The following is a 26,058-nucleotide window of genomic DNA, read 5'->3' on the forward strand; positions in this document are numbered from 1 at the left end:
ATAGTTTACAATGGAAATTTTTTCTGTAAGCGGAAAGGCATTTTCCTAATTCACTTATTTGATCAGTCCGGGTATTCTATACTAGCGTATCACTTCTAGCTCAACCCTAGTGTTTTTTCCACTGAGGTAGACACAATCTAAAATCATACTGTTCCTTTCCAGGACAAACTAAATACTTACAAGCTTTATTTGCTCGATGGCCATTATACCCCACCACCGAAGGCATTTTGTAAGCACTTTTTGACCCTTAATGCAGGCTTAAATCCCGGGGTTAGCAGTAACAGGCAATGCCTTCTGAGTACTAAACACTCAAAAATTTCCTGAGGTGAGTTCTCTCTGACCCTGACTTCTTGTGGGGGTAGAATAAGGTGCTCAGGGGAAGTGTGGGGTGATAGGTTAGAAGGACCTTGAAATGTGCACGGGTCCGTGAGGTGCTGCCGAGACCTCTGAGTCTTCTCAGTTTTTCCTAGCGTTTAGGCTACAGGTGAGGCGATTGTCGCCATCTTGATATCAAATGCCAGGCGAGCCGCCACTGGCGTCGCTCGGTAACCACGGAGACACCCGTGCCCCCTCCCCTTTCCCATCCGTAGAGGCTGTAAACTACGATTCCCATCAGCCGATTTTCTCTACTTGATGGCGAGTTGTCTAGATTTGCCTTTTGGCCGCCGCGACCGTGCCGCAGTGAACCGCGGGAGTTGCGGTTCGCGACTAGGCCTCACTTTTTGCCGCGGGAAACTCCAGCACTACAAATCCCGTGAGCCAGTGGGCTCACGCATGTGCACGGAACAGTGGGTCCTCGTTGGCCCCCTGCCGGAGCCTGAGAGGTAAGAGAGGGCGGGGGAAGGAAGAGGAGGCGGATCCGGGAGCTGCGTTGGCTGCGGCCTGGCACCAAGGGGGCGGCCCCGGCGGAGTGCAGACCCAGTGGCCCCCGGCGATTATGGACCCAGCCGAGGCGGTCCTGCAGGAAAAAGCGCTCAAGTTTATGGTGAGGAGAAGGCGCAGGCCGGGGTACTGTGGAGGCGGTGGCGTTGGCGGCGTCGCTGAGGCTCGGGCCTGGGCCGCCCGTCTGCGGGAGGAGGGGGCAGCAGGACCCTGGGCCGAGGCCCGCGGCGGGGGCAGCTGAAGGGACGGGACGGGAGAGCTCCAGGGAGGCGGGAGGGGGTTGCGGAGAGGACCCGGGGGTGGGGGCAACAGCTCCGCCATCTTGTGGATGAGAGGCCAAGTGACAGCGGGAGCTTAATCAGGGAGGGGGCTCTGGGAGGCGCGCGGGGCCCTGGAGGGAAAGGGGCGTGGGGACAGTTACTGAAGAGCCGAGGAAGCCCGGAGGAGATACGCCGTGAGGCTGCTGGCAGGGCCTTCTCGGTGTCAGGGTTTCGGGTAAGGCCCTGGAGAGGAGGTTCGTTCAGGAGTGGGGAAGGGGAGCGAGGGATAGTGGAAGGAGAGCTACGGGGCGGGGGGCATGGGGGGAACGGGCATGACGGGATGCAGATCGATCTAAGGGTGGAGGAGAGAAAGCCAGGGCAGGTGGGAGACTTGTTTTGTAGAAGGTGGGTGGGGGTGGTGGTGGTGCGGGGAGGGGAGATAGCCTTTGCCTTCAGGGTACAATCCCAGCTTGGCCAGACTGGTGTTGACAAACTCTGGAAAGGAAGAGGCCATCCTCACGAGGACGAGGGCTAGGGATGGAGACCTAGGGTTGTGGTGATAGTCTATAGGACAGGAAGGGGGTGTTGATGGTGAGTCAGAATTACAAATGTCACAAAAAGGGATACATACTCTATTTTGAAAGGAGAGGCTAATTATTGTAGCTAGGATGAGGTGATAAAACACAAGAGATTGGCCTGTCAGGAAAACAGGTACAGGAGATTGGGGGGAAATTAGTATCTAACAGAGTAAAATAAACCGTAGTGCTTAATTGTAAAGACAGTAAAACATGGGGGCCTGGTGCGGTATCACTTTCTGGGGAAGGAAAGGCCATGGAGATTACAATCGCAGGGCTCCTAAGAAGTGATGAGATCAGTGGAGAAATTCAGGAGATAAAGAGGAGATGTAATTAGTGGAATAGATGTCAGAATTGGTGTTTACTTATCAGTTTTAGGTTGAAGCGCTGTATGAACTTGGATTGGAATGTGTTGGGTGTATTTAAATCCTTTGGAGCCTAGTTCTTTAACTTTGTATCATGCTTTTCTTTTGCTGTGCTTGTTTGGCAAATTTGTATAGGCTGATATTTGATGCTTTTAATCTGATGCTTCTTGTATATCCTAGGTGTAAAACCAGACTTCGTGGTTACTGCTAAAGAATGATGGAATGCATAGATTGCTATCTTAACAGATGGCCTTAGGGATACTGATCTTATTTGCGGTGGAGTCCTTTTTCAGAAGTAATTGTAACCTCTCATTCCAAATCTCATTTCTTTGATAGTTATTTTGTTTCTGCCTGAAATACCAAAGCAAATCTAAATAAACCTGGACACTATTCTAATTGAAATTAGGCTTTAAACTGCCCCATTTATAAGAATACTTTTTCAGAGACTGGTCAAATTTACTAAAACTTTAGTGCTTTCAAAATCACCTACCTAAAGTTCAAGTGTATCATTAACAAAATGCCATTAGGCCTGAGGGAAGGTTCTTGAGTTTCTGCCAATGTTGAAATTCTAAAATATTAAAATTTTTTGGATTTTAGAAATAACAGGAAGTTGCTTTCTATTTTACTTTATATTAATCTCTGTGCTTAATAACCTGTATGTCAGCTTCTAGATTTTAGTTAGAAAATTGGTAGATGCTTATTTTTGTTTTCCTACTTAGAGGTTGGCTGTCCTGATCTTGACACTTGTGTCAGATTTAGGGAATAATGTGATTTATAGATCATAAAGAGACATTATGAGATCATCTTCTTTACTCTTCATTAGACCTCAGCCTAGGAACATTCGCAACTGCTTGATTTTTGCTTTGTACCAGTGAGTTAATGTTTCGATAATGGTCTCCCGATTGAGTTAAAGTGGATCCGGAGATGGCCATGTAGTAGTTTGCAGCTTTTAGGGCACCACACATTATTAAATATTGAGTCAGTTTTCATATGGAGAAGCCAATTTTTTCTTTAATTTTAGTTACTTTCATTTTTGACCTTGCCTGCTATTTTGGCTGCTGCTGTTTGAGAAAAGACCAACTGGAAGAGCGTCACCAAGAATGACACCTAAATAACCGAAGCAGAGAATGGAGAGTTAGAAATTTCGTATTTTTCAGCCCAGTCACAGTCTTATTATGAATCTGAGTAAGTCACAACTTGCCTTTGGTCCCATTTACCCTGCTAAAACACGTCTCTTTACTCAGTTTTGAGATAGGAAGAACTTTTATTTGTGCTTGTACCAAGTCATTAGTGCACAATCCACAGGGAAGAATGATCCTTTTAATCAAATTGAAATTTTTATATAGTTTTTGGATTGTTCTGGTCTTATTCCTTCCCTCAATTGCGAATTGTGAATGGCAATTTTATACAGATGCCCTGATTTCCATGGTTTAAGAAAATGTAAAATTTATTTAATATGCCAACATGAAATACTCTCTTTCATGATTTTTGCTTATTACAACATTAACGTAGTGCTTCGATTAGGAATTTTACAGTAAAGTCTTATTAACAAGACTGCTAATTCAGAGTTGGCCATAATTTACACGTAGTCTAGATTTAAAGTTTACCCTTGGATACTTGTCAAAAAATAGTTTAAGCAGAATGTTTAACTTTCAGAAACAAATGACATTAAAGCAGTAGTATACATTGAATAACCTGTATGCTAATATCTCATTCAGCTTTAGCAGGTCCTCAAGTACCTTCTTAATACTTGGTCGACAAAATTATAATTCAGAATAGGTAAATGGGAACTGGAAGAGGGTCTGAGAAGAGAAATGAAAATGATTGAGGGAATGTAGGCACCATTTTATGAGATATTAAAAAAATACACACAGTGGATGGAAAGATGAGTTGAGGGCTGGATTTGAAGTTTATTTTAAAAAAATGGACAGGATAAATGAGTCCCAGAATATTAGATCTGGGGAAACATTTGAACTTGGATGAAATAATTTTGGGGCATATAAAATATTTTTTATAGAATTGATAGCTAAGTTAAACAGTATAAAAGATAATTTGTGGTAACAGACCACCCCACAACTTAGTAGCTTAAAAAACCAACTTATTATTTCTCTCAAATTTGTGGTTGATGATGGGTTTTCTGTTTCACGTGGTGTTGGCTGGAGCGCCAGGATAGCTGGAATGTTCAGAATGGCCACACTCACATGGCTGACCATTGCCTGAGAGTTCAGTTAGCCCTGAAGGCCTTCAGTCCTACTTTATGTGGGCCTACTTTCTCCGCGTGGTCTTTGGATTTAGTTAAGCATGGTGCCTGGATTCTAAGAAGGAACATTTTAAGAGATAGGAAGTAGAAGGCAATCAGCCAGTTCTTTTAAGTCCTTGGATTGGAAGTCTGAGAATGTCACTCTTGGTCAAAGATAGTCAAGGCCAGCCCAGAGTCAGAGGGAGGGGAAATAATCTCTGCCTGGAGACAAGAAGAATGAGGTGCGAAAACAGGGAAATTGCTGGGGGCCATGCCCTTTTGAGACTGGCTACCAGGGATGCTATTCTAGTTGGATGTTCAAGCTAAAAATACAAATGGGATCAGCCAAATTTGTGAATAAAAACACTAGGTTTGCTTTGGAAGCATCTTTTTTGAGGTTAACTTCTTAAGGAACTGACATGATCTCCTGCATGCCTTGCCTTGATAACATTACTGCAGAGATAATACTGGGTGAATTATATGATTCAGTAACTTCTTATTTGCTTGTGATTCAGTAACTTCTTATTTGCTTGAGAAGCATATGTATCTAAAAGCAAGAAATTGCATTTCAAAATACTCAGATTTTTCACTGTGATGGGCTTTTCCTTAAGTCAGTGAGTTTGATTACCAGCAGGTTGGGTGAACATTTGAAACTAGTTCTTAGTTTAGTTGTTGGAGTTTCTGTGTATCTTTTACTTGTTTTCAATTTAAATTAGCCTTCAGTTTCTTTTTTTGGATACTCATATAGGTATTAGGGTATGAAATTACGAATTAGTGGTAATTCTTTGTGCTAATTTTTTAAGTTCATGTTTGTGATGTACATAATGTATTACTGGAAGTGAATTATTTTTTTAAGTTTATTTAGAGAGAGAGAGCATGGGGGAGGGGCAGTGAGACGGAGAGAGAGAATTTTAAGTAGGCTATGCTCTGTCAGTGCAGAGCCAGAGGCAGGGCTAGAACTCACGAACTCTGTGAGATCATGACCTGAGCTGAAGTGAAGAGCTTGTCACTTAATGGACTGAGCCACTGAGGTGGCCCAGATGTGAATTATTAGTTGTAAAGTGAAATTTTTGTTTTGAAAGATTGTCAGAAAAAAAAAATTTTTTTTAAGTTTATTTATTTTGAGAGAGAGAGAGAGAGGGAGAGAATCTCAAATAGGCTCCATGCCATCAGGGGGTCTTGATATCATGAACTATGAGATCATGACCTGAGCAGGTATCCAGAGTTGGAGGCTTAACTGCCTGAGCCACCCAGATGCCCCAGATAATAAGTGGTCTCTTTTTAAAGTTCATTTTCTAATTTAGCAATAAAAAATTTCTGATAGGGTGCCTGGAAGGCTCAGTCAGTTAAGCCTTCCACTCTGGATTTTGGCTCAGGTCATGATCTCGTGAGAACCCCGTGTCCCGTTCTGCACTGATGGTGCGGAGCCTGCTTGGGATTCTCTTCCTCCCTCTCTCTCTGCCATTCCCCCTCTTGCATGCACCCTCTCTCTCAAAATAAGTAAACTTAAAAAAGAGAGCACTTATTATTGTATATTATTTATATAGTGTTTAAATCCTGAAAGAGGAAGCAGATGAGAATTTTTTTCCATTGCTAAAGGAAGATGGGATATATATAGAAGATCTTGATCATGTATAGAAAAGATTATTTTATGGTAAATGGCATCACAATTAAAACGAGGAAAGAAAAAGGAAATCTTTGTGCTATTGAAGTTTTTTTTTTTTTTTTAATTTTTTTTTTCAACATTTTTTATTTATTTTTTTTTGGGACAGAGAGAGAGACAGAGCATGAACGGGGGAGGGGCAGAGAGAGAGGGAGACACAGAATCGGAAACAGGCTCCAGGCTCTGAGCCATCAGCCCAGAGCCTGACGCGGGGCTTGAACTCACGGACCACGAGATCGTGACCTGGCTGAAGTCGGACGCTTAACCGACTGCGCCACCCAGGCGCCCCATTATTGAAGTGTTTTAAAATACCATTTACTTTCTAGCAATATTAAAAAAAATTTTTTTTTGATGTTTATTTATTTTTGAGAGAGAGGGAGAGACAGAATGTGAGCAGGGGAGGGGCAGAGAGGGAGAGACATAATCCAAAGCAGTCTCCAGGTTCTGAGCCATCAGCACAGATCCTAACGCAGGGCTGAAACCCACGAACCGTGAGATCATGACCTGAGCTGAAGTCGGACACTCAACTGACTGAGCCACTCAGGTGCCCCAGGATATACTTGCCTTCTTATTCCCAAGCTATGATCTTACCTGACTTGACTCTGTCAGTAATGAGGTAACCACAGTAGAAGTGGGCAAGTTGTGTTTTTTTAATTTTGTGTGTTTTTAAAAATATAGTTAGCCATGAATAGCTAACAACTATCATTTACTTATTGTTTACTATGTGCTGTTCTAAATTTTTTTTTTTAAGTTTATTTTAATCTCTGTGCCAATGGGCTCGAAATCACCACCTTAAGATCAAGAGTCACATGCTCTTCTGACTGAGCCAGCCCTATGTCCCTAAATTCTTTATAGATATTATTTCATTTAATCCTCCCAATAATAGATTCAGTACTATTTCCATTTTCAGATAAGAAGACTCATTCCAGAGAGGTTAAGTAACTTGTACAAAGTCACTCTGCTAGCAAGGAGCCTGACATCAAATCCATGCAGTCTGACTCAACCCTGACTTACACTATTTTTAATCTTTGAAGAGCAGAGAAACAGTGGAATATAATGGCATATTTCTTTGCTAGTCACATGATAGCTGGAGTGGAAGAGTTACTGTCCAGACTTATGTATAGATTTTCTAATCATTTGAATTACTGAGGAAGTGGAGTAAGACTTTATAGTTTAGTCACAGCATTACTGTATCAGTTAGCTGTTGCTGAGTAATAAAACCCACAAAATACCATCACACACAATGTAGACATTTATTCTCATGAATATGTGGATTTGCTGAGTATTGGATAGTATAGGCTGGGCTTAGCTGGGTGACTCTGGACATTGCTGCTCACTGAGGACTGTTAACATATGATATTCTGGGGCTCAGACTAAAGAAATGGTGACTTCTCAGGCAAAGCTCTTCTCATTGCTACAGCAAAGGCACAAGAGAGCAAGCCCAATTATTCAAGTACCTTTCAGTCATCGGTTGTATCACACCTGCCAGTATTCCATTAACCAAAGCAAGTCACATGGGCAAGCCCAGAGTCAAAGGGCAGGAAAATATACTCTGCCCATAGAAGGCATGGGGGAGGGAGAAACTTGCCCAATAATGCACTTCAATAACAATAGTCTGTACTCTAGTTCATTTGATTTATAGAAGAGTGATAAAATGTTTACTATGACAGCTATTGTGCTTTCTTTCTGCTCTTCATTGTTATGCTGTCCTGACTAGCACTTTCTCACTTTGGTTACTGAACGACACTTTCTGGTTGGATACTTTCAGAATCACTATTTAATATAACAGGTGCCTTTGCATAATGTTATGTACAATTAAAAAAGGGCATAAAGAAATAGTTAGAGGGGCGCCTGGGTGGCTCAGTCGGTTGAGCTTCTGACTTTGGCTCAGGTCATGATCTCACGGTCCGTGAGTTCGAGCCCTGTGTCTGGCTCTGTGCTGACAGCTCGGAGCCTGGAGCCTGCTTCGGATTCTGTGTCTCCCTCTCTCTCTGACCCTCCCCCATTCGTGCTCTGTCTCTCTCTGTCTCAAAAATAAATAAACATTAAAAAAAAATTTAAGAAATAGTTAGAATCTTGACTTTAATCCACAGATATGCCCTGAAAAATTCATCACTATTACAAGCTATTCTTCAATCCTTAGGGAGGATAAAGTTGATGTCATTCCAGTGGCATTTGTAACAGAATTTGAACTGTAACAGAATTTGAATCAAGGTCATACATAATGCTTTAACAACTCCCTTGGTAGCCGGGTTAGAGCTCTTAAATCCCTTCTCTGCACCTAAACTTGAGGCTGCAGAGATATGGTAGTGGTATTTTCAGATGTCTGGGGGAATTTCAGGCTTTCACTGAAAAGTCATAGAAATAGACCTCCAGGTATTATAGCATGTGGATAATACTTTTGCTGCTCAGATGCACAAATCCTTGTACTTGGGAACTAACACATTAGCACTAAATTGTTAATGTGGTTGTTTGTGAATTATTGGATTATTTCAAATATTTCAAAATATTTAGTGACATCTGAAAATGTACTAGTAAACATACACACAAAAGCATTACTTGGGTGATTTTCTTTGCATTCTTTAATGTTTTCTAGATTCTACAGCGAATGTGTATTGTTTTTAATAAGAAATTTAAGTTTAGTATACTGAGTGCATATACTTATAAAACAAGTGCCTCAAATTAAGACCTGCACTTGATCATGGACTGCAGTGTAGCCAAGCTCATTTTCTTAATTGGAAAATGGGCTGTTATTAGTTTTACCTTCCTAAAAACGTTCTCTTTTTTTCTCCTTCTCAGTTCATTTTAAATTGTAAATTGCCATGTATTATGTATTAATTGATAATTTATACTGTTAAACTCCTATGTATCCAAGATTTTCATTGGGAATTTAGGACTGTGTGTTCCTAAATTGTGCTGGAGCACTGTGTTTTCCTTTTAAATAATACTTGGCATATTCAGTGGGTTGACAGCTGAAAACGAAGCCATGATAGTTGGCATGCAATGTGATTTGATAAAAATGTGAACATAAACTGAGTTGCAAAGCATTGTGTTACATATGGAGGGAGGTGGTTACGGGGGCAGGAGGGGATGAAGATAACAAAATTAAATAAAACTTCTGTCTCCTCTAGAACTTCACAGTCTTTTGAGAAGATAGGCATTTATAAATACCTCTTAAGGCACACCAGTAAGTGCCAAAATAGGGGCACAGAGTGTTACAGAAGTTAACGGAGGGGAAATCAGTTTTAACTGGAGAGATCTTCGGACTTTGTGGGAGAAGGTAGCTTCATATTGGATCTTGTAGAATAGATAGGTTTTGATAGACTTGTTTTTGAGGTGGGTAATTCCAGGAAGAGGAGGGAGTAGTTTGGGTAAAGGTTAGAAAATCAGGAGATGGGCAGGCACAGGTTGAGTAGATAGATACGACTTGAACATAGGTGCATAGCAGACAAGAAAGAAAAGAAATAGTACTGGGGAGTTTGGATTGAATTATATTGAAAAATAATATTCTAGTGTACTTTGTGTATGTGTCTGTGTAAGCTTTTTCGAGAAGTAATTATATAAAAAAGCACATAAATCATAAATAGCTCATTCAGTTTTTACCCTGATCACTTAAAACATTTTTTTTGTTTATCTATTTTTGAGAGAGACAAATAGCGCAGGCAGGGGAGGGGCACAGAGAGAGAGGGAGACAGAGGATCTGAAGTGGGCTCTGTGCTTACAGCAGAGAGCCCAATGAGGGCCTCTAACTCACAAACCACGAGATCGTGACCTACCTGAGCGGAAGTCAGACGCTTAACCAACTGAGCCACCTGGGTGCCCTGATCACTTGTTTTTCTTTCTTTCTTTCTTTCTTTCTTTCTTTCTTTCTTTCTTTCTTTCTTTCTTTCTTTCTTTTTCTTTCTTTCTTTCTTTCTTTCTTTTCTTTCTTTCTTTCTCTCTCTCTCTCTCTCTCTCTCTCTTTCTCTCTCTTTCTTTCTTTCCCTCTCTCTCTTTCTTAAGTTTATTTATTTTGAGAGAGAGTGAGAAGGGAAGGTGAAGAGAGAGGGAGAGAGAGAGAGAATCCCAAGTGCGCTGACAGTGCAGAGCCTACTGAGGAGCTTGAACTCACAAACCATGAGATCATGACCTGAGCCGAAATCAAGAGTCACCCAGGCACCTCAGTGATCACTTCTGTGTAAGCATTATCTAATATCTAAAGATTAGTTTTACCTTTATTTGTATTTAACCTCATATAAATGGAATCATTCCAGTATATATTCTAAGTGTCTGGCTTCTTTTGTCCCACATTGTTTGTAAGACGATTCATTCAGGTGTTTTTGTTAGGTGTAGCGTGTTCATTCTTATTGCTGTGTAGTATTCCAATGTGTGACTATACTTCGTATTTTTAGCCATTCTACTGTTGATGTACATTTGGGTTATTTCCAATTTTTGACTATTGTGAATTGTGCTGTTATGAATAATCTTATACATGTCTTTTCTTGAACCTATGTACATATCTTTGTCGAGTATATATCTAGGAGTGGGATTGCTGGGTCATAGACTATGAAAATGTTTAGCTTTCATAACTACGATGAAATTCTTTTCCATTTCACACTTCGAACAGCAGCGTATGAGAATTCCAGTTGCTTCATGGTCTTGTAACACTCACTTGTTGTCTGTCTTTTTCATTTTAACCATACTAGTAGATGAATGGTACTATCTCAGTGCTTTAATTTGCATTTCCTTAGGGACTACTGTAATCAAGCACCTTTTTAGGTTTATTGGCTCTTTAAATATACTCTTTTGTAAAGTGTCTATTCAAGCCTTGGTCATTTTTTTTTAAATTGATTTGTTCCTTATATTCTGAAAAATACAAATCTTTTGTCAAGGATATGGTATCTTTGTATGAACAGAATGTTTGTTTTCAGACTTTCATTTGAGGGATCAATAAAAAATGTCACAAGATTTTGTGTACTACCTAGGATTTTGTACTACATAGGATTCACGGGATTAGCAAGTTTTTTTTTTTCCTCTACATACCAGTACTGTAAAAACAATCATAATGGGGCACTTGCGTGGCTCAGTTGGTTAAGCCTCCTACTCTTGATTTTGGCTTAGGTCATGATCTCACGAGCCCTGTGTTGGGCTCCATGTTGACAGTGTGGAGCCTGCTTGGGATTCTCTGTCTCTGTGTCTCTCTCAAAATAAATAAACTTAAAAAAAAAAAAAAAGAATCATCACAACACCATCATTTTATAAAAGAAAGAAATGCCACAAATAGCAAGGATATAATCTCAGGATAAAGGAAACTCTTTAGGGTAAGCAGAATAAACACCCCCCCCCATTCCCCAATTCCAAAAACCTGTGAATATGTTAAATTACATGGGAATTAAGGTGACTGATGGAATTAAGGTTGCTAATCAGTTGACTTTAAGATAGGGAGATTATCCTGGATTGTTCATGTTGGTCCCAGTATTAATCACAAGGGACCCCAAATGTGTAAGAGGAAGGCAGAAGAAGAGGTCAGAGTGATGCCATGTGAGAACTCAATCTACTGTTGCTGGCTTTGAGGATGGGAGAGGAGAGGCATGAGCTAAGGAATGTAAGCAGCCTCTAGAAGCTGTTAAGGACAAGCTAGAGCCTCCGGAACAGAACATATTCCCATTGACCCCTTGATTTTGGCTCAGTGAGACCCATTTCAGACTTCTGAACTACAGAACTGTAAAATAATAAATTGATGTTGTTTTAAGCCACTAAGTATGTGGTAATTTGTTACAGCAGACACAGAAAACTAATACACTCTTTCTCAAGAGAAGATGGTTACCCTTGGAGTGTCTGGGTGGCTTAGTCCATTAAGCGTCTCACTTTGGCTCAAGTCATGATCTCACTCATGGCTTGTGAGTTCGAGCCCTGCATCGGGCTCTGTGCTGACAGTTCAGAGCCTAGAGCCTATTTCAGATCCTGTGCCTCTGTCTCTCTCTCTGTTCCTCCCCCACTTGCACTCTGTCTCTGTCTCTCTCTCTCAAAAATAAGCATTAAAAAAAAAAAAGGTAGTTACCCTAATTGGGGTGTATATGTTGATAAACATGCATATATACATACATGCATAATATCAGTATCTTTATCTTTAGTGTTTGATAACTACCAGTGCAGTCCTTTCTCTTTCTGTCAACATTTTATTTTGAATCAATCTCAGAATTACAGAAGAGTTTCAAATGAAACAAATGAAATTTTTTCCTGAATCATTTGAGTGTAAGTTGTCACATCACTAAATGCTTTCGTGTGTATTTTTTACAAATAAGGACATGTTACATAACTATAATAAAACCATTCAGAAATTTATAGGGTATAATTACAGATCTAACTCTCAGACCCCATTCAAACTTTGCTACCTGTTCCAGTAATGTTCTTTATAGCAAAAACGATCGAATCTAGAATCACACATTGAATTTAGTTGTCATGTCTCTTTAGTCTCCTTCAGTGTACAACAGTTAATTAGTCTTTCTTTGACTCTCATAACTATGGCACTTTTGAACATGATAGGCTAGTTATTTTGTGGAATGCTCCCTCAATTTGGGTTTATCTGATTTTTCCTCATGATTGGATCCAGGTTATGTATTTTTGGCAGAAATCCCACAAAAGTTATGCTCTGTTTTACTCATTGCCTCCTATCGGGTGACACATGATTTTTATTTGTCTTATCATTTTGTTTACTTCATTAAGGTGGCATCTGCCAGTTTCTTCTTTTAAAAATTTTTTTCTTTTGTAGTAAATATTTTTTTTCTTTTTTTTTTTTTTTATTACTTTATTTTTTGAAGGCAGAGAGAGACAGAGTGCCAGTAGGGGAGGGGCAGAGAGAGAGGGAGACACAGAATCTGAAGCAGGCTCCAGGCTCTGAGCTGTCAGCACAGAGCCCAATGCGGGGCCCAAACTCACAAACTGTGAGATCATGACCTGAGCTGAAGTCGGACGCTCAACTGACTGAGCCACCCAGGCTCCCCTATACCACATCTTCTTTATCCATTCATCAGTCAATGGATATTTGGACTCTTTCCATAGTTTGACTATTGTTGACAATGCCGCTATAAACATTGGGGTGCCTGTGCCCCTTTGAATCAGCATTTTTGTATCCTTTGGGTAAATAATAGTGCAATTGCTGCATCATAGGAATAGTTCTAGGGGCGCCTGGGTGGCTCAGTCGGTTAAGCGGCCGACTTCGGCTCAGGTCACGATCTCACGGTCCGTGAGTTCAAGCCCCGCGTCAGGCTCTGTGCTGACAGCTCAGAGCCTGGAGCCTGTTTCAGATTCTGTGTCTCCCTCTCTCTGCCCCTCCCCCATTCATGCTCTGTCTCTCTCTGTCTCAAAAATAAATAAACGTTAAAAAAAAAAAAAAAAGGAATAGTTCTATTTTTAGTTTCTTGAGGAACCTCCATACTGTTTTCCAGTGTGGCTGCACCAGTTTGCATTCCCACAACAGTGCAAGAGGGATCCCCTTTCTCCACATCCTCACCAACACCTGTTGTTTCTTGGGTTGTTAATTTTAGCCATTCTGACAGGTGTGAGGTGGTATCTCATTGTGGTTTTGATTTGTATTTCCCTGATGATGAGTGATGTTGAGCATCTTTTCACGTGTCTTTTAGCCATCTGGATGTCGTCTTTGAAAAGTGTCTATTCATGTCTTCTGCCCATATTTGTTTTTTTAATTAATTAATTAATTTATTAAAAAAAATTTTTTTTTTAACGTTTTATTTATTTTTGAGACAGAGAGAGACAGAGCATGAACGGGGGAGGGGCAGAGAGAGAGGGAGACACAGAATTGGAAGCTGGCTCCAGGCTCTGAGCCATCAGCCCAGAGCCCGACGCGGGGCTCGAACTCACGGACCACGAGATCGTGACCTGAGCTGAAGTCGGCCGCTTAACCGACTGAGCCACCCAGGCGCCCCCTGCCCATATTTGTTTTTTTGGGTGTTAAGTTTGATAAGTTCTGTATAGATTTTGGATACTAACCCTTTATCTGATATGTCATTTGCGATTATCTTAGCCCATTCCATCAGTTTCCTTTTAGTTTTCTTGATTCTTTCCTTCACTGTGCAGAAGCTTTTTATCTTGATGAAGTCCCAATAGACCTGTTTGCTTTTCTTTCCCTTGCCTTCAGCCTTGTGTCTAGTTGTAGTAAATATTTTATAGAAAGAGACTTTGGAACTAGGTAACTATCCTATTTTTTTCATCAGATTTTCAGTCCATTTATTTGTAACAGAATGGGCTTATGAAACCCTGTTTTATTTGATGGGCTATAGTCCATTACTGTCATTTATTTTTATCTATTTTTATTTTTATTTTTATTTTTTTAAAATTTACATCCAAGTTAGTTAGCATATAGTATAATGATTTCAGGAGTAATCCAGTGATTCATCCCCTACATATAATACCCATTGCTTATCCCAACAAGTGTTCTCCTTAATGCCCCTTGCCCATTTAGCCCATCCTCCCACCCACAACCTCTCCAGCAACCCTCAATTTGTCCTCTATATTTAAGAGTCTCTTACATTTTGTCCCCCTCCCTGTTTTTATATTATTTTTGCTTCCCTTCCCTTATGTTCATCTGTTTTGTATCTTAAATTCTACATATGAGTGAAGTCATATGATACTTGTCTTTCTGTGACTGACCAATTTTGTTTAGCGTAATACCCTCACTCTAGTTCCATCCATGTTGTTGCAAATGGTAAGATTTCATTCTTTTTGATTGCTGAGTACTATATTGTATATATATACCACATCTTCTTTATCCATTCATCTGTTGATGGACATTTGGGCTCTTGCCATACTTTGGCTATTGTTGATAGCACTGCTGTAAACATTGGGGTGCATGTGCCCCTTCAAAACAGCACACCTGTATCCTTTGGATAAATACCTAGTAGTGCAACTGCTGGGTCGCAGGGTAGTTCTATTTTTAATTTTTTGAGGAACCTCCATACTGTTTTCCAGAGAGGCTGTATCAGTTTGCATTCCTACCAGCAGTGCAAAAGGGTTCCTCTTTATCTGCATCCTCACCATCGATTGTTGTTAATGTTAGCCATTCTGACGGTGTGAGGTGGTATCTCATTGTGGTTTTGATTTGTATTTCCCTGATGATGAGTGATGTTGACCATTTTTTCATGGGTCTGTTGGCCATCTGGATATCTTCTTTGGAAAAGTGCCTGTTCGTGTCTTTTGCCCATTTCTTCACCGGGTTATTTGTTTTTTTGGGTGTTGAGTTTAAGTTCTTTATAGATTTTGGATACTATATTTATTTTTTAAATGTTTATTCATTAAAATGTTTTTTTAATGTTTATTTATTTTTGAGAGAGTAGGGGAGGGGCAGAGAGAGAGGGAGACACAAAACCCGAAGCAGGCTCCAGGCTCTGATCTGTCGGCAGAGAGCCTGACATGGGGCTCAAACTCAACTGCGAGAACTGCGAGATCATGACCTGAGTCAATGTCAGATGTTTAACTGACTAAGCCACTCAGGTGCCCTAGATGTTTACTCATTTTTGAGAGAGAGAGAGCGAGTGAGCAGGGGAGGGGTAGAGAGAAAGGGGGATAGAGGATCCGAACTGGGCTCTGCACAGACAGCAGCAAGCCCAATGCATAAACCATGAGATCATTACCTGAGCCGAAGTCACACACCCAGCCGACTGAGCCACCCAGGCGCCCCTCAGTGCTGTCATTTATTTTGATGCTTAAGCTGTTCCCTGTTTAGCTTATGACAGTGCTTTCAAGCTGCTTCCTTTGTCTTTTTGATGTATTCCCATCATTCTTTAAGCATTTTCTTTCTTTCTGGTATAAGAAGGTATTATTATATTTAAAAAGGCTCATCTTGTATTTTTTCCCTCAGCCCTGGAATCAGTGATTTCTCCCAGTAACCTTGGTTTCTTTTAGTAGAGAATGATCTTTAGAAGTCAAGATATGGGTGTTAGATGTACTCATTGCTATTGGGGTCTCGCTGCTCCCAGGTCCTCTCACTGGACAGAGGTAGGGTATATATGTATGTGTAAACATGCACACCTGCATTTATATCACTATTTTAACTCTATCTACATATTTATTTCAAACCATGAGTTCACTTTGATATGTCCAGTTCTAGTCTAACACTGTAATAGGTTTCATTCAGTAATTTCCTTAATTCCCTTTTCTGACAGTAAGTTGGTTTTCATTATCCTCAATGTATTTTACCAGTCAATTTCCCTATATGTGACCAGTTTCTCCTCTTGCTGCTGTTCCTGACATCTACCACATGGATGGCATCCTCACCTTACTAAGGCTCCAAAATCCCATATCAGGCTGCTGCCTCTACTCCCTGTTTGAACATCTTTCTCACTTCAGTCTCTGATACCCTGCAGTAGGTTGCTCTTCTCAGTCCATCTGGATTCCAGCACTCCATGCAGGGCTGCCAAGGCTGCCATATTCCTGTATGTACATCCTCTTTATCCTGCTAGCACTCTGACTTCCTACAGTAGATCAGTGCTGATCCCACCACCCCATCTTGTGTAGACATATATTGTGCTTGGCCCTGACTAAACTGGATGCTTTTTTTTTTTTTTTTTTTAAATCTTGCAAAACAAACTGTATACCCATTTAACAACAATTCTCCATTTCCCCCTTCCCTCAGCCCTTGGCAACCACCATTCTACTTTGTTTCTATGAAATTGGCTACTTTAGATACCTCATATAAGTGGTATCCTATAGTATTTGTTTCTTGGTAAATGTCTTATTTTTTTTTAGCAGGATGTCCTCAAGGTTCATCCATGTTGCAGCATATGTCAGAATTTCCTTCCTTTTTTTTTTTTTTTTTTTTTTAATGTTTATTTACTTTTGAGAGAGACAGAGAGTGAGCAGGTGGGGGAGCAGAGAGAGAGAAGGAGACAGAATTCCAAGCAGGCTCCATGCCACCATCACAGAGCCCGATGTGGGACTGGAACTCAAACTGAGAGATCATGACCTGAGCCAAAACCAAGAGTCGGATGCTTAACCAACTGAGCCAGCCAGGTGCTCCTCCTTCCGTTTTTTAAATTTTTTTTTTTTTCAACGTTTTTTATTTATTTTTGGGACAGAGAGAGACAGAGCATGAACGGGGGAGGGGCAGAGAGAGAGGGAGACACAGAATCGGAAACAGGCTCCAGGCTCCGAGCCATCAGCCCAGAGCCTGACGCGGGGCTCGAACTCACAGACCGCGAGATCGTGACCTGGCTGAAGTCGGACGCTTAACCGACTGCGCCACCCAGGCGCCCCCCTCCTTCCGTTTTTTAAGGCTGACTAATATTCCATCGTATATAAACATCATATTTTGTTTATCCATTGATCTCTTGCCAGATGCTTGGGATCCTTCCACCTTTTGGCTATTGTGAATAATGCTATGAACATGAGTCTAGAGATAGTCTTTTTAAGGGGGTGTCTGGCTGGCTCAGAAGAGCATGCAATTCTTGATCTTGGTCATGAGTTCGAGCCCTGTGTGGGTGTAGAGATTATTTAAAATAAAATTAATTAAAAAAAGAGATAATGTCTTTAAGACCCTGAAAGGCTTTATTGTTTTACCTTTTTCTTTCTTCCTTTCTTTTTCTTTCTTTCTTCCTTCCTTCCTTCCTTCCTTCCTTCCTTTCTTCCTTCCTTTCTTTCTTTTGAAATGTTTATTCATTTTTGAGAGACTGAGACAGTGAGAGTGGAGGAGGGGCAGAGAGACAGGGAGACATAGAATCTGAAGCAGGCTCCAAGCTCTGAGCTGTCAGCACAGAGCCCAGAGCAGGGCTCGAACTTGTGAACCATGCAATAATGACCTGAACTAAGTTGGACGCTTAACCACCTGAGCCACCCAGGTACCCCACCTTTTACATTTAGATCTATAGTCCATCTGGAATTAATTAATTAATTAATGTTTGGTGTGAGGTAGAGGACAGAATTCAGTTTGTTTTTTAATCCAGTTGATCCGATGTCATTTATTGAAAAGATTATTCTTTCTATGTTGCATTGCAGGGTCACTTTTGCCATATACCACCTGTCTGTATAGCTTGTTTCTAGGACTCTCTGTTCTGTTCCATTGTTCTGTTATTCTTGTGCCAATATCATACTTTCTTAATTACTGTATTTTTATATCACTTCTTGATATCTGATAGTATATGCCCTTCAGTTCCTCCACACACCCCCCCCCCCCCCCCCCCGATTGTACTGGCTATTCTTGGCTTTTTGCATTTCCATATATATATTTGGAATCAGCTTGTTAACGTCCACAAACATGCTGGTATGATTTTTATTGCATTGAATCTCTATATAACCTTTGGGGAGAATTGAGATTGTAACACTGTTGAATTTTACAATCCATGAAAATGGTACATCTTTCCATTTATTTAGGTCTTTAATTTCTCTATGTAGAGGTCTTTGTACATTTTTTGTTAGGTTTATTCCTAGGTATTTGTTATTTTTAGATGCTTTTTTTTTAAGATGCTATTTTTAAAATTTAATTTTCCACTTGTTGCTGATAGTGCAAAGGTTTTTTAATCTGAAGTCCATGGCCCCCATTCAAGATATAAACACATGCAAATACTTTTTTTCTGAAAGGTCTATAATTTACATCTGAACCTGATTCCCACTGAGGGCAATAACAACAAAGGTTAAAGACCACTGTAGCAGTTTCACTTAGAGTAGATTGGACTTGGGAGGAGGGAATAGACAGAGGCAGAGAGGTCACTTAGAGGTTATATAATAGTCCAGGTAAGAAGCCATATGGGCTTGAGCCAGGACAGTAAGTATGGAAAGAACGAAAGACACTTAAGGAATATTCTCGAGATAGAATGAATAAGGTTTGCCTGGAGTAGGATAGGAGAAATAAATAAAAAGAGAAAAGAGTAAAAAAAGGTGTCAGGCATGTTTGGGGTCAGTTAAAGGGAAGTTTTCCATAGCAATAGATATGGGAAAATGAGTATTTGGCGGGTAAAGATGTTGAGATAGTCCCTAATTCTAACAAGGAGACTAAATTTAAAATATATTCACATAGATAAAAATGGGCATGGGGCGCCTGGGTGGCTCAGTCAGTTGGTTAAGTGTCTGGCTTCAGCTCAGGTCATGATCTCATGGTTTATGAATTTGAAACCCGCGTCGGGCTCTGTGCTGACAGCTCACAGCCTGGAGCCTGCTTTGGATTTGTGTCTCCCAATCTCTCTGCCCCTCTCCCCCACTCATTCTCTGTCTATCTGTATCTCTCTCTCAAAAATAAATAAAAACATTTAAAAAAATAAAAAATGGGCATAATGGTATATTTGGGATTTGCCTTGGGATTTGGAAGGTGGAAAGCTGAGTGAAGGGAATCCATTATATGCTATTCCATACTTTTCTGTGTATATAAAAGTATCATAATAACAAGTTAAAAGAGAAAGATTTATCCGCATAGAGAGTGAGCCAAATTGAAGTTCTCTGGACCACTCACCTCAAATTCCTATGTGATAGAAAGATCAAGATTCATCTAAACACTATATTTGGCTTTTGAGTAATTTCATGATCACTGTCTTGTGCTGTGACACAGTTTTATCAAGATCAGCCAGATAAGGATGCTCAAAGCTACAAAGGCTTTCCATGCTAGCTGAGGTAGGCCAAGTGCGTGGATGTGGCTAGGAGTTAAGGAGAGGAAATTTAGCTAGGTAGATGGAACATGGCATCTGTTGGCAACTCAAGTTTCGCAAGGGCAGGATATTTTTTCAGGGCGAGAACAGTGACAAGAAGTCTGGGTGCAGATATTCTGAGGAGATCCAGATAGACAGCATCAGTATGTACTGAAAACAGGTAGCAAGGACCCTGATTAAAGTTGGGGATCAAAAGTCAAACTGGAATACCCAGCAAGGAACTAAAGAATTCATCATTCAATTCATTTATTCATTCAACCAGTACTCATTAGTGCCTGCTACAATAGTCCTACACTTTACCATGCATAAGAATTATTTGGAGAGTGTGTTAAATTGTAGTGCAGATTCTGTGCTTTTCTCCCTCCACTTAATTTAGTAGGTCTCAAGAATCTGCATATTTAACAGTGTTACTTTTTTTTAATGTTTATTTTATTTTATTTATGTATTTTTAATTTTTTTTAATGTTTATTTTTTTTTGAGAGAGAGAGAGAGACAGAGTGTAAGTGGGGGTAGGGGGGTGTGGAGAGAGAGGCAGACTCAATCTGAAGCAGGCTCTAGACTCTGAGCCGTCAGCGCAGAGCTTGACACAGGGCTCGAACCCACGGACCACGAGATCGTGATCTGAGCTGAAGTTGGATGCTTAACCGACTAAGCCACCCAGGCGCCCCTATTTTATTTTTGAGAGACAGAGAAAGAGAAAGAGAGAGAGCGAGCTAGCGAGCACATGAAAGCAGGATAGGGGCAGAGAGAGGGAGACAGAGATCTGAAGCAGGCTCCACGCTGTCTGCGCAGAGCCCCATGTGTGGCTCGAATTCATGAACCATGAGATCATGACCTGAGCCAGATGGTTAATCGACTGACCCATCCAGGCACCCCCCAGTGTTTCTGATACAGATATTTCTCAGATCATGTTTGACAAAAGTCTAGTCCACTGTGTTCTGGCCAGTCTACCAACAAAGAGGGAGTGGGGGAGTATTGTGGCTAGAACCAAAGTAAAAGGTGAAGCCTTGTACGTGGAGAACATAGCAGGAAGGAACTGAGTTAACTGGAATCAAAAGTGAAGGCAGGTGGTAATCATTTTGTAATATAGTATGAAAGTGTATTAAATCAATGTATTATACCCCTTAAACCTGCATACTTTTGTATGCCAATTATATGTCAATAAAGCTGGGGAAAAAAGAGTGAAGGCAGAATGACACAAACCTCATGGCAGAGGCTTGGAATCTGAATTCCAACGGATTAGATTTCTAAAAAGAATTTACTTCTGGGGGCTGTTTGCAGCTAGAGAAATTGGTGAGCTATGAGGGGCAGAAAAATAAGCAAGATAGGCCATTTATAAGAGGTATATCTAGCAGAGGGGCACCCGGGTGGCTCAGTCAAGAGTGTCTGACTCTTGGTTTTGGCTCAGGTCATGATCTCATGATTCAAGTTTCAAGCACCATGTTGGGCTCTGCGCTGACAGCACAGAGCCTGCTTGGGATTCTCTCTCTCCCTCTCTCTGCCCCTTCCCTGCTCGTGCTCTTTCTCTCTCAAAATAAATATAAATAAACTTAAAAAAAAAGAAGAGGTACATCTAGTAGAAGAACAATAGCAACATCCCAAAATGTGGACACTCTAGGTATGTTAAAATTACCTCACAGTACAAAATAGTAGTCCCTGTTGGTGCTTATGAAATTGTTGTGAATAGTTCTGATGTTACTTTTATTGTTAGTATTTTAGGAACCTATCACATGTGTGAAAGTAAATAACAACAGAATACCTCCCCAGTTGTTTCATATTGCTCTTAAGTAGAAGTAATGTTAAAGAGCAAGGGAAGAATTTTGAGGAATCACTGAAGTATTGCTTAAAAGGCATACTTAAATGGTAGAGAAATTTATGATGAAAGATTAGTCTCTGGTACAATTACCTAGACTGGAATGCTTTTGAGCAAGGACCTCAGGCTGACCTCAAGTGACAGGCACATAGCCACAGGCTCTCTAGGTAGTGAGAAATTCTGTCTAAAAAGGTCTTTTTCTCTCCCATCTCTTGGATCGTCATCACCATCTGCCACAGCATCTTTCAAATAGAGGAAGGAAGATATAATCTGATACAATTAAATGAGGTAAATGTGACAGTGCTTTCTAGGCCATAAGGATATAGTGGCGATGATACTTTTAGAACAAAATTCTAACACAAAATAATTCACACAGACTTTCAAGGTTTATTGAATAGGCATTCTACCACTATTCCATTTTACTGCTTGAGCATATATTTATTCATGCTGCTGTGTGCAAATTTTTGGTCTTAGTTCTTTAAAAAAGAATTTTTATTAACATCCAGTAAAATTGAGGTTTTTTTGTGTATAGGTCTCAGAATTTTAACACATGTGTAGATTTATGTAACTACCACCGCAGTCAATATACAAAACAGTCCCATCACTCTTCCCCAAAACTCCCATGTACTATGTTCCCCCCACCCCATCTCTAACTTTTAGGAACTGTGAACTTTCTCTCTCATTTTAGTTTTATCTTTTTGAGAATGTCATGTAAATGGAATCGTAGAGTATGTGATCTTTTGCCATTGGCTTCTTTCACTGAGCACAATGCCCTTGAGATAGATTCATGCAAGTCGTTGCATATATCAATATTCCATTCCTTTTTATTGTTTAGTAATCCATTGTATGGGTTTTACCACATTTTGTCTATCCATTCACCTGTTGAAGGATATATGGGTTGTTTCTGGTTTTTGGTGACTTTAAATAGAGCTGCTATATATACTTATGTATAGTTTTGTGTGAATATAAGGTTTTTTTTTTCCTGTAGGGTAAATACCCAGGAGGGGAATTGCTGGGTTGTATGGTAAACACATGTTTAAATTTATAAGAAACTGCCAGTTTCCAAGAGTGACTGTACCATTTTTTTAAATTGAAGAATAATCGACGTACAATATTGTATTAGTTTCAGGTGTACAATGTAGTGATTTGACATTTACATAAATTATGTAAATTTACTTAGTGTAAATGTAAATGTAAAATTACTTAGTGTGGTCACCACAATAAATCTGATTGCAGTCTATCACGATATAAAGTTGTTCCAGTATTAGTGACTATATTTCCTATACTGTACATTACATCCCTTTGCCTTATTTATTATTTAAAATTTTAAGTTTATGTATTTATTTTGAGAGAGAGAGAAAAAGCACGAAGGGGGGAGGGGGAGAGAGAACCATAAACAGGCCCTGTGCTATTAGTGCAGAGCCCGATGGCGGTCTCAATCTCACAATCCACAGGATCATAACCTGAGCTGAAATCCAGAGTCAGATGCTTAACCAACTGAGCCACCCAGGCATTCCTGTCTTATTTATTTTGTAACTGGAAGATTGTACCTTTTAATCCACTTCCCCTATTTCATCTCTGGCTGTACCATTTTGCATTCCCACAGCAGTGTATGAAAGTTCTGGTTGCTCTGCATCCTTAGTTGCCCTTGGGATTGTCTCTATTTTTTATTGTAGCCATTTGAATATGTATATAGTAATATCTTACTGTGGTTTTAATTTGTATTTTTCTAATGAATGCCTCAGTTCTTGATGACTTTATCTGTTGGGATCAAACACAAGAGATAGTCATCATCAGAAGAATCAGAGGAATGCTCATCAGAATATGCCTTAAATTTAACATTCTATGAAAGATACTCTGTGAATATTTTAAAAAGGAGTTTGTACTAATAAATGTTCGTGGTTCTTAATTAAGAGTGGGGCACTCTGAAACATGTCTATAAAGTCTCAAGTAAGCCTTTGTGACAGTGAGAATGAGAGAAGTTTGTTTCTGGTGACCTTTGGTCTTACATAGCACACTTGGTGGGTTTTAATAAACTGAGGAGATAAGCAAATGAAAAATATATCTGGTCATCCTATAATTTCTTAAAGCAAAATAAATGAGAAACACTTGTGGTCATCATGATCAACATAAACTGATCTATTACTGGTAGCATAGGTCAGTGGTATGATTTTGAATAACTTGCTTATTTAGGGATATAATTTAGATAAAGATAAAGGAAAGGAGGATATTCCTGTGAGTAGTAATATTTGACCCTCTCCTGCTTCTTTTCCCTTCCTTATAAATCATCCCAGGCAGCAGTTTGTATTATGAGAAGCGAACCAAATGTTTGCTAATTAAACGTTTAGTGTTTATTTTAGTTGGTTATTAGCTTGAGGTCAAATTTGTTTAATGAGTAAATATGGAAGAGTTATGTTTTTTTTTTTCCACTTTGGACAAATACTTGCTCATCATCGGTATGTTATCCTAGTTCATGAAGCTGGAATGTAATTTCCTTATTTTTAATGACTGTAGATGTTTATAGTTATTGACTCTTTGTTTTGATGTTGTCAGGCATGTGAGTACTTTCTTTGTTACCAAGTCCTCAGGAGATAGCTTCCTGATTATAACTTATTTCCCTGGGAAAATATAGTCCACTTTGAAGCAGTTTCCAGTAATATATTGCTACAGAGATAGACTGTCAAGTAGTGACTCTAGTGTAATTTAGAAAAGGTGACTTAAGTAGAACATTGATTCATCTGTTTTTCAAATTGCAGTTAATTATAATGGCAGCTTATAAGATCTGCTTCACTCTCTCTTGGACTCTTGCCTAAGATTACAAATTTTATGAGATTTGAGGTAAAAACGGACAATTTAAAATTATCCAAATGAATTCATTGAAAAGAATCCTGCTTGTTAAATCATACTTGTAAAGGTTTTTCACACCCTCCAATCATATCCAGGTTTGGCACTTTGAAAATCAGAATGGTCACTTTATTTTTTATCAGAGTTTGAGAATAGAGTTCTTTATTCAGGTAGGTGTCATCTTTGATTATATGGTAGTGTTCTGAATATAGTCCCTTTACCTGACACCTGTAGCTGACACGTAGTGATTGCGTCAATAAACTATATGATCCTTGTTATGTTCATATGTGGTCATGTTAAAAAGTATTTCTTAAGTATTCTTAAATGTGTCTTACCAATATTTTATGGAAAAATATTCACAATCTTTTGAAAATGTTCATGTTAAAAAGAATTAGAAATGATGTTTGTTTATTTATTTTTTAATGTTTATTTAGTTTTGAGAGAGAGAGAGAGCTCAAGCAAGGGAGGGGCAGAGAGAGAGGGAGACACAGAGAATCCAAAGCAGTTCTAGGCTCTGAGCTGACAGCTCAGAGCCTGGCGTGGGGCTCGAATTCACAGACCATGAAATCAAGACCTCAGGTACCCAGGTGCCCTGATGTTTATTTCATTTGGACCCGCTTCACTTTCAATGTGTTATTAAAATGTAGGCATAGTATATAAGAATTCATACTATAGGATCAACTGAGACTTTGATTTAAATATATTATAAATTATACATGGAAGGCTGCATAAGATGCTACATATTTTTTTTCCCAAAGAAGCTTCTTTAAATGGTTCTGTTAAGTATAGGAATGTTCTGATGATTATCTTTTTAATTAAAATGAGAAATCTTTGTTTAAAGTGGCATTCTTTTTTTACGGCCTGTTACAGTCTCTGTAACAATCATTTCTTAAGTCTGAACGTTTTATTTCCAGGAATCCATTTATATAAAACTATGTTTAGACTTAATTAAGGAACGATTCTTACAAAGCTTGTAAATAGCCAGGAAAAAAGGGACCGAAAATAAAACTGACATTCACATTTAACAAAATGATTGTTACAAGGTATGTAATAAGCTATAAAAATACAATAAATCCGTTTTTATAAGAGTTCATATTTTTTGATCCTTGTTTTCAAGGGTATTTAAGAAAAATATCAAAGCTCTGCGAAGTGACATCTGTTTTGCTGAATGGACTAGTGATAACTTCTTTTCTCTATAACTGACAGTATGGGAGTTCTACCTGTCTTAAGTATTTTCTTTGAAATACCATGTAATCTTTTTAGATTAGAATATAAATTTTACATTGTGCTATAGTGAAAACAAGACCTTGTTCCCATCTCACACTACTTTCTAAAAGTCATAAAACATTGGGCAAGTTGCATAACTTTTCTGAGTCTCATTTTCCTCATCTGGAAAGCAGAGATAATAATACTCTTCCTACTCCAAAGAGCTGTTGTGAGGACTAAGTGAAGCTATTGATAGTAAAAATATTTTGGAAATTCTATAGGACTATGAACATCCAAGCTATGAGTCTTTTTTTTTTTAATTTTTTTTTTTTAACATTTATTCATTTTTGAGACAGAGAGAGAGCATGAACGAGGGAAGGTCAGAGAGCGAGGGAGACACAGAATCTGAAACAGGCTCCAGGCTCTGAGCTGTCAGCGCAGAGCCCGACGCGGGGCTCGAACTCACAGACTGCGAGATCATGACCTGAGCCGAAGTCGGACGTCCACCGACTGAGCCACCCAGGCGCCCCCCAAGCTATGATTATTTCTCTGACCTTGGGTGGTGGTAGTTGTAGGTAGTAAT

The 26,058-nt window shown here is 39.6% G+C and overlaps 1 protein-coding gene across 6 annotated transcripts in view; it reads left to right on the forward strand.

The window, feature by feature from the left end:
- The first annotated feature begins 759 nt into the window (after nt 1-759).
- The window catches only part of BTRC (beta-transducin repeat containing E3 ubiquitin protein ligase), a 184,054-nt gene continuing 158,755 nt past the window's right edge, over nt 760-26,058 (forward strand). For 2 of the 6 annotated variants that reach the window (XM_049646481.1, XM_049646483.1), the window contains exon 1: nt 760-985. In XM_049646481.1, the coding sequence (XP_049502438.1) occupies nt 938-985 (48 nt within the window). In that variant the 5' untranslated portion in view covers nt 760-937. Of the gene's footprint in view, nt 986-2,635; nt 3,268-26,058 lie in introns of those variants that run through there. The other 4 variants (XM_049646484.1, XM_049646485.1, XM_049646482.1 and 1 more) reach the window with 3 other exon arrangements.

Source organism: Panthera uncia, chromosome D2 (genome assembly GCF_023721935.1).
Source record: "Panthera uncia isolate 11264 chromosome D2, Puncia_PCG_1.0, whole genome shotgun sequence".
In the NCBI taxonomy this organism is placed as follows: Eukaryota; Metazoa; Chordata; class Mammalia; order Carnivora; family Felidae; genus Panthera; species Panthera uncia.